At 48.0% G+C, this 8,777-nt stretch overlaps 1 protein-coding gene across 3 annotated transcripts in view; it reads left to right on the plus strand.

Moving 5' to 3' along the window:
• hmces (5-hydroxymethylcytosine binding, ES cell specific) overlaps positions 1-7,206 on the plus strand; it is a 33,150-nt gene extending 25,944 nt beyond the window's left edge. For all 3 annotated transcript variants that reach the window (XM_072581819.1, XM_072581820.1, XM_072581821.1), the window contains exons 6-7: positions 1,423-1,615; positions 5,981-7,206. In XM_072581819.1, coding sequence (XP_072437920.1) covers positions 1,423-1,615; positions 5,981-6,175 — 388 coding nt within the window. In that variant the 3' untranslated portion in view covers positions 6,176-7,206. The remainder of the gene's footprint in view (positions 1-1,422; positions 1,616-5,980) is intronic.
• The last annotated feature ends 1,571 nt before the right edge of the window (positions 7,207-8,777 follow it).

Raw genomic sequence — 8,777 nt, forward strand, 5'->3', positions numbered from 1 at the left:
CTAAAGTCCATTAAGGAAAGAAACCTGCTGTCTGTAGTGACTGTAATGAGATCAGCTGGGTGGACCTCAGACTGAGGGTTCCCTGATCGGGCCTGTTAATCTGATCCAATCAGAGAGCCCTCGCCTAAAGATATACACAGGAGCATCAGTCATCCTGTTCACACTGGGGACTGCTCAGTGTCAAGGACTGTTCACGTGTAAATGAAGGAGGAGTCGGTGACCGGGATACTGGCCTCTTCTAGGTTGTTTCACTTTCCTTACTCTGTCTGGCATACATGTGACTCCAGACCCACAGTTAACTTCAGTATGGCCTGGTCACTCAGTTCAAGGGGCACTTGAGAGACTGGCTACAGTCACTAGCTTTATCAGGGTGTCCCACATCTCATGGAAGAATATTAAAAAAGAAAGAGGAGGTTTCAGTTAGCTCTCTTTGTTTGAGATTGATTTGGTCCCACATTCTTTGAGTCTTTGGGGTAAGTCAGTTCTCTGGAGCAATGAGCTCTTGCCCTCACTTTGAATCCTAGTCTGCCCTGTGCTCCAACCATTCTAACACTTGTTGACATGCATTGGCTCCTCGTCAAACGACATCTTAGAAACTAGGAGCAGGAGTAGACCATTTCCCTGCTCAGCCATTCAATGTGAGCATGGTTGGTCACCCAACTCAGTGCCCTGTTCCCACTATCATCCCACAGCCTTTGATCCCTTCAGCCCCCAGGGATATAGCAAACTCCTCCTTGAAAATGGTTTGGCCTCAGCCACTTTTTGTGACAGACTCTCACCCTTGTCTCTCCATGGCCTCATCTCTCCTGATCTCGGTGCGTTCCTCCAGCCAACTCCTCAAACTCTGGACAGCTTATGCTCTCCTGATTTTACTCACTCTGTCCCGATCGACTGTGCTCTCAGCTATTGGGCTCCCAGCTCTGGAAATCCTTCCCTGCAGCTCCCTGTCTCTCTTTCTGATGTCACCACAACATTTTGGATTTTAACTGGTCTCTCTCTTTCTCTCTCTCTCTCTCTACCCCCCCTCTCTCTACCCCTCTCTCTGTCTCTGTCTCTCTCTGTCTCTCTCTGTGTCTCTCTGTGTCTCTCTGTGTCTCTCTGTGTCTCTCTGTGTCTCTCTCTGTCTCTCTCTGTCTCTCTCTGTCTCTCTCTGTCTCTCTCTGTCTCTCTCTGTCTCTCTCTGTCTCTCTCTGTCTCTCTCTGTCTCTCTCTGTCTCTCTCTGTCTCTCTCTCCCCGCCCTCTCTTCCATCCTCCCTCTCTCTCCCCCCTTCTCTCTAACCCCTCTATCTTTCTCTCCTTTCTCCCCTGCTCTCTCTCTCTCTCTCTCTCTCTCTCTCTCTCTCTCTCACCCCTTCTCTCTAACCCCGCTCTCTTTCTCTCCTTCCCCCCCTCGCCATCTCTCTCATCGTTCGTCCTGGTAGGATGCCAGCAATTCTGGATGGAGAGGAGGCTGTGAGGATGTGGTTGGATTACGGGCAGGTACCAGCCATGGAAGCTCTCAAACTGATCCACCCGACAGAAAGGATCGCACTCCACCCAGTCTCCACTGTGGTGAACAATTCCAGAAATGACTTCCTCGACTGCATCAAACCCATTGAACTGGGAGTTAAAAAGGTACCCTCTTATTTGAAGAAAAATTCAATTAAACGACTGTCCCTCCTATTGGAAAGATGTTGTGAAACTTGAAAGGGTTCAGAAAAGATTTCCAAGGATGTTGCCAGGATTGGAGGGTTTGAACTATAGGGGGAGGCTGAATAGGCTGGCTCTGTTTTCCTTGGAGTGTTGGAGGCTGAGGGGTGACCTTATAGAGGTTTATAAAATCATGGGGGGCATGGAGGGGGTAAATAGACAAAGTCTTTTCCCTGGGGTGGGGGAATCCAGAACTAGAGGGCATAGGTTTAGGGTGAGAGGGGAAAGATATAAAAGGGACCTAAAGGACAACATTTTCACACAGAAGATGGTACGGGTATGGAATGAGCTGCCAGAGGAAGTGGTGGAGGCTGGTACAATTACAACATTTAAAAGGCATCTGGATGGGTATATGAATAGGAAGGGTTTAGAGTGATATGGGCCATATACTTGCAAATGGAACTGGATTAATGTAATTCGATGAATTTAGGATATCTAGTCGGCACGGACGAGTTGAAGGGTCTGTTTCCGTGATGTACCTCTCTCTGACTGACTCTAGAACTGTTTGCAGAAATGGAAAGCACATGTTTATAATTTAATTCTCTTTCATAGCCCCCATCTCCCGCCAACACTCCCCAATTTTCCTGACCATCTTAACTGTTCCTAAGAATCCGAAGCCTTGCTGTGCAGAAAGAGGCCATTTGGCCCATTGTGTCTGCACCAACCATCCCAACCTATCCCGGTAACCCCAGATTAGGGTTTTTACCATGGCCAGTCCACCTGACCTGCACACCTTTGGACTGTGGGAGGAAACCGGAGCACCCGGAGGAAACCCACGCAGACACGGGGAGAATGTGCAAACTCCACACAGACAGCCAAGGCTGGGATCGAATCAAACCCAGGTCCCTGGTGCTGTGAGGTAGCAGTGCTAACGACTGGGTCACTGTGCTAAGGGATTTAGCCTTAGCTTCTGGCCTATCCTAATACCTTGCCTATTCTCCAGATATGGCACGCACTATTCAACTGTAGACTGCCTCACAGACTACTCACTATTCAATTGCAGACTGCCTCTGTCTCTCTCTCTCTCCCCCTGTCTGTCTCTCTCTCCCCGTCTGTCTGTCTGTCTCTCTCTCTCCCTTTCTCTCTCCCCGTCTGTCTGTCTGTCTGTCTGTCTCCCTCTCTCTCTCTCCCCCTGTCTGTCTCTCTCTCTCTCTCTCTCCCTTTCTGTCTGTCTGTCTCTCTCTCTCCCCCTGTCTCTGTCTCTCTCTCCCTCCCCCCCCCCGTCTGTCTGTCTGTCTCTCTCCCCCGTCTCTTTCTTTCTCTCTCTCTCTCTCTCTCTCTCTCTCTCTCTCCTCCCCCTCCCCCCTGCTGTCTGTCTGTCTCTCTCTCTCTTTCCCCCTGTCTGTCTCTCCCCCTCTCTCTCTGTTTCGAACAGGACAGAGTTAGGACACTTTTCTCTTTGGTGTGAGAGCTTTGGAGCTCAGAAGGCATCAGAGACCGGGTCATTGAGTATTCGTAAGGCACGAGGTGGCTGAATTCTTGTTTGACGGGGAATCGAGGGTCCCTACAGCCACGATCTGATTGAATAGCACAGCAGGCTCGACGGGCCAAATGGCCCACTCGTGTTTCTATTGCGTACGTTCAAAAAGTAAATGTGAGATCTTTTATTCCACCAATAGTACGAAAAGCTGAGGAGGAGATGTATGTGAGTGCTGCAGTAATTGTTTTCCTGGCAGAGCAGGAGTAAGGTAAATGTGATGGGGCTACCTTGTTTTTTTGTTGTTGTGGAGCGAGAGGTTGGTTGCAGTGTTTTCTGTATTTCTCTACCTACTCAATGATTGTGAAAACGTGGCTCAACAGCGTCATCTTGTGGTAAATACCCCACCCCTCCGGCTTCCCGTGGAAAGAAAAAAATTGTCATCCCGTGCAATGGAAGAATTTACCAAACAAAGGAATGAATTTGCAGGACACTGCCTTTAATTTATGCCTTTAAAGAGCCTTTATTTTAAAAAAATAAGTAATTGAGCCAACTACAATTTTTGCACACTTTAAACTGCGAGATTAATTTATTTGACAAGTACACGTCCCCAGCTTTCAGTCTAAAATTGCTTTTCAAAAGTGCAGTTGGCAGCACAATTAAGGTTTATTAAGCAGTAATTCCAGAGAAAATAGATTTGAGCTGTTTTTAGATGTTAGCGTGCACTTTTACTTGTCTCTCTGTTAAATTGTTTTTTGCATGCTGTTCAGGACATTATTGTTCTCCCATTTCAGTACATTCGGCCCCTCAGGTTGGTGCTGTACAAGAAAGAAATATGGAACTTAACTGCATTTTTTTTTTAGATTAGATTCCCTACAGTGTGGAAACAGGCCCTTCGGCCCAACAAGTCTACACCGCCCCTCCAAAGAGTTAACCCACCCAGACCCATTTCCCTCTGACTAATGCACCGAACACTATGGGGCAATTTAGCATGGCCAGTTCACCTGACCTGCACATCTTTGGGCTGTGGGAGGAAACCCATGTAGACACGGGGAGCAAACTCCACCCAGACAATTGCCCAAGGCTGCATCTTTGTGCTTTTAAATTCATTCCTGGAATATGAGCACCGCTGGCTATTTAATGCCCATCCTTAATTTCTCAGAGGGCAGATAAGAATCAGCCGCTGTGTGTCTGGAGTCACATGTCAGTCCAGACTAGATGAGGATGGCAGATTTCCTTCCCCGAAGGACATGGGTTGACCAGATGGGTTTTTAGAAGAATTGATATTTATGGTCACCATGGTGGGGGGGGGGCGGAACAGTTTGGTGTTATGGTGATGTTACTGGGTGAGTAATCCAGAGCCCCAGGTTAGTATTCTGAGGAAGTGAGTTCAAATGGATTCTGTTCTGTTACCATGACATGCTTGTGGAAGGTACGATTAACAAGCAAAGCAATTCTTTTGCACTGCATCGCGGTACATGTGACAGTGATAAATCACACCAAATATATTGAATTAGAATCTGCCAGTGTGGGATTCGAACCCCCATCCCCAGAATTTGACAAGTTTATCAAACTTGATTTCCCTTTCACAAAACCATGTTGACTCAATTTGATTGTATTAAGATCTTGTAAGCATCAACAAGTTAAACTTGCCAAACCCTGATTGCTGTAAGACTGAGGTGGTGGTCTCCAGGACCATCTTCCCCAATTCTTGAAAATTTCAGAGATTGGAATATTGGACTTGTTGACGATTACTGAATAATGTTGGGTTAGAGAAACACAGAAACTAGGAGGAGGCCATTTAATATTGATTATGGCCAATCATCCAACTTAGCACCCTGTTCCTGCTCTCCCTCTTTCATTATATTAAAAATATAATTCTTAGGACTAAAAGCTCAACCTCCTTCGAGAAAGCATTCAATGTTTTGGCCTCAACCACTTTTGGTGGCAGAGAATTCCACAGGCTCCCCATTGTCTGGGTGAAGAACGTTCTCCACATCTCAGTCCAAAACGACCATGCATCCTTAGGCAGTGACCGCCTGGCTCTGGACTCTACCGGTCATGGGTGCATCCTTCTTGTGTTCACCCTGTCTCATCCTGTTAAACTTTAAGATGTATTCTGAGACTCCCCACACCCTGCCTAACCCATTGCTTTACACTCTAGTGGATATGACACCAACTGATCCATAGAGTCATACAGAATGGAAACAAATCCTTTGGTCCACGCTGACCATGTCCCCAAACTAAACTAGTCCCACCTGCCTGCTCCTGGCCCATATCCCTCCAAACCTTTCCTATTCATGTACTTCTCCAAATGTCATTTAAATGTTGTAACTGTATCTGCATCCATCATTACTTTTAGCAATTCATTCCATGCATGAACCACCCGCTGTGTAAAAACGTTACCCCTCATGTCCTTTTCAAACCTCCCTCCTTTCACCTTCAAAATATGTCCCCTAGTGTTGAAAGCCCTCACCTTTGGGAAAAGACCATTGGTATCCATCTGAACTGTGGCTCTCATGATTTTATAAATCTCTCTAAGGTTACCCCTCAAAATACGTTCCAGTGAAAAATGTGCCAGCCTATCCCTATATCTCAAGCCTTGCAGTCCTGGCAACGTCCTGGTAAGTCTTTTCTGAATCCTCTTCAACTTAATAATATCCTCCTTATAGCAGGGCAACCAGAACAGTGCACATTACTCCAAAAGTGGCCTCACCAGTGTCCTATACAATCTCTTTGTACATTATGCATGAGTCTGTGTTCTTGTTTTTAGCAAAAAGCTTCTCCAGATCCAAAAGTTGGTTAAAACTCCCAGATGTGTATCAGGAATGGCCGTGGGTTTGGTGTTTGATGTGTTCTGTCTGTTCCTGCAGGAGGTCAAGCCCACAGCCAGCAGTAAGCTGATGATGAACTGGCTACAGAACCCCTCTCCCAAGAAGGAAGAAGCCAGCCCTGGAAGCCAGCACACCGTGAAGGTGGAGACACCAAAGAAGAGCAGCGTGGGGCTGATGCAGATGTGGCTTCAGAAAACCGAGGAACCCTCAGCCAAGAAGCTGCGCACCAGCTGAGGGCTGGTTCCAAGGCAGGGCCTCAGGGGACCAGGAGAAGGTGGAGCTGTGTTTCCTAACGAATATCCCCTGGCTGTTCTGACTAGCTTGCGTTTGTTTTTTTTTGTTTAGTTTGTTGCAAAGTTTGTGTTGTCACGTTGTGCATTTGCCTGTAACCGTTCAAAAGGGGGTGGAGGGGAAGGAAATGTGATTGAGCTGAAATGAAGAAAATCTGAATTCCCCACCTGCCCACTGGAGAAGGGACACGGCCCGGGTTTTGACACTGGTTTGTCGGGGAAATGCGCCTGGTGTGGGAGCTGGGATATGGGAATGTACAGTGAGGCTGGGGTACAAACTGTCCTGAGCCTGGGAAGGGAGGGTGGGGAGGTGGTGAGAGACATGGCCAGAGTGAGCATTGCATTAGCTGTGATTTTGGGAAGTGGGCAGCGGGCGGGGAAGGGTGTAATTGCCCCAGTGTTCGGTATTCCTGGTGTGGAATCCAGGCTCTCCATGGCATCCAGGGAGCAAGGAAGTCTGCAGCTTGGGATAACCAACTCTGGAGTGGGGGGAAAGGGAGCAGACCAAGGCTTTGGTATTCCTGCAGTGTTCCAGATCATTGTGTGTGTATGTCTCTCTCTGTCTCTCTCTGTCTCTCTCTTCTCCACCCCGCCCCCCCGTGCATGCTCTCTCTGTTTCTGTACCCCCCCCACCCCTACTCCACACTGTGCTGCTGGGTTCTCATATGGCCCCTAGCTTTGCACATTGGCAAGCAAGACATTTCTGGGACAACTGGATTGAACCTGTGGGGGGGGGATGTCAAACATTAAATGCAGGGTCTTCCTGCCTTTCCCACCCTCCGAACCTTGCCCCTCCCCCTCTCCGGGGCGGGGAAGCTCTCTCCGTTTCAGCCAGTGGTTACTGTTTCTTGGCAGTGAAGTTCAGGCATTTCGAGTTTTGCTGTTGCAGGTGTTGTAATGCTTCCCGAACAGCTGTATTAATAATTGTACAGCGACAGTGATTAAAACTAAATAAACATCTGCCTGTGCCATTAATTGTCTGATTTGCTCAGACGTGCTTACGCTGGGGAAGGGATTTGTGAAATTGAAATGGAACGATGTGGAATTGTAGAAGGGATTGGGGGAGGGAAAATTGGATTCTAACAAGGGGCCAAGTGGGTGAGGTAGATCTGGATGCTGGCATTTAGATTTGCTCCTGTATCGTGTCTCACTCCAGTTTGGTGCAGTACTGACCACCTGCTACTCAGACTGCCCCTTCCTCTGGCTGCGAATGGCAGCTGGCCGAATCAGTTGGTCAATCCGTGTGTTGTCACCTTTTGGCTCTTTGGGGTGGGGAAGTGGGAGTGACTGCCCTTGACACCAGTGTAAGTTTTGACTGGGGTCAGGCAGTCCAGAACTAGAGGTCATAGGTTGAGGGTGAGAGGGGAAAGATATAAAAGAGACCTAAGGGGCAACATTTTCACGCCCAGAGGGTGGTACGTGTATGGAATGAGCTGCCAGAGGATGTGGTGGAGGCTGGTACAATTACAACATTTAAAAGGCGAGTGGATGGCTATACAAACAGGAAGAGTTTGGAGGGATATGGGCCAAGTGCTGGCAGGTGGGACTAGATTGGGTTGGGATATTTGGTCGGCTTGGACGGGTTGGACCGAAGGGTCTGTTTCCATGCTGTACATCTCTATGACTCTTATGATAGAGTGTGGCATCAAGGAGCTCTACACCTGCAAAGAGGAAGATGGCTGTGGTCGTTGGAGGTAACAAAGTATTGTGTTGAGTTCTGGTCATCACATTGCAGGAAGGCTTTGGTACAGAAGAGGTTTACACAGATGCTGCCTGGATTAGAGGGCAAGAGTTATAAGGAGAGGCTAGAAAAACACGGATTGCTTTCTCTGGCGTGGCGGAGGCTGAGGGGAGACTTGACAGAAGTCTATTAAATGATGAGATGCACAGATAGGGTGGACAATTAGTCACTTTTCCACAGTTGAAATGTCTACTAGGGGGAAAGGTTCAAAGGAGATATGAGGGGCAAGCTCAGTGGTAGGAGTCTGGAAAGTGCTGCCAGCGGTGATGGTGGAGGCAGATATGATAGGAGTGCTTAAGGCACATGAATATGCAAAGAATGGAGGGATATGGATCAAGAGCAGAGAAAAGGGATCCGTTTAATCAGACATCGTGTTCAGCACAGCAGCATGGGCGGAGCGGCCCATTCCTGTGCTGTTCTATCTCAGCTCCAGGACATCTCTGCAGGAGTTCCTCAGGTTAGTATCCTGGACCCAATCATCTTCAGCTGCTTCATCAATGACCTTCCCTCCACCATAAGGTCAGAAGTGGGCAGGTTCAGCACCATTCACGACTCCTCAGATACTTAAGGAGTCGATGTCCAAATGTGTACTTTAGGTACAAGTGACAATAAATCAATCAATCCTTGAACAGCCCCTTCCAAAGAGCCCCTTCCAAACCTGAAACCTCAACTGTCTAGAAGGACAAGAGCAGCAGATACATGGGAACACCAGCCCCTGCAAGTTCCCCGCCAACCCACTCACCATCCCAACTTGGAAATTATAGTGCCATTCCTTCATTGTCAGTGGGTCAAGACCTGGAATTCC

Source organism: Chiloscyllium punctatum, chromosome 12 (genome assembly GCF_047496795.1).
Source record: "Chiloscyllium punctatum isolate Juve2018m chromosome 12, sChiPun1.3, whole genome shotgun sequence".
In the NCBI taxonomy this organism is placed as follows: domain Eukaryota; kingdom Metazoa; phylum Chordata; class Chondrichthyes; order Orectolobiformes; family Hemiscylliidae; genus Chiloscyllium; species Chiloscyllium punctatum.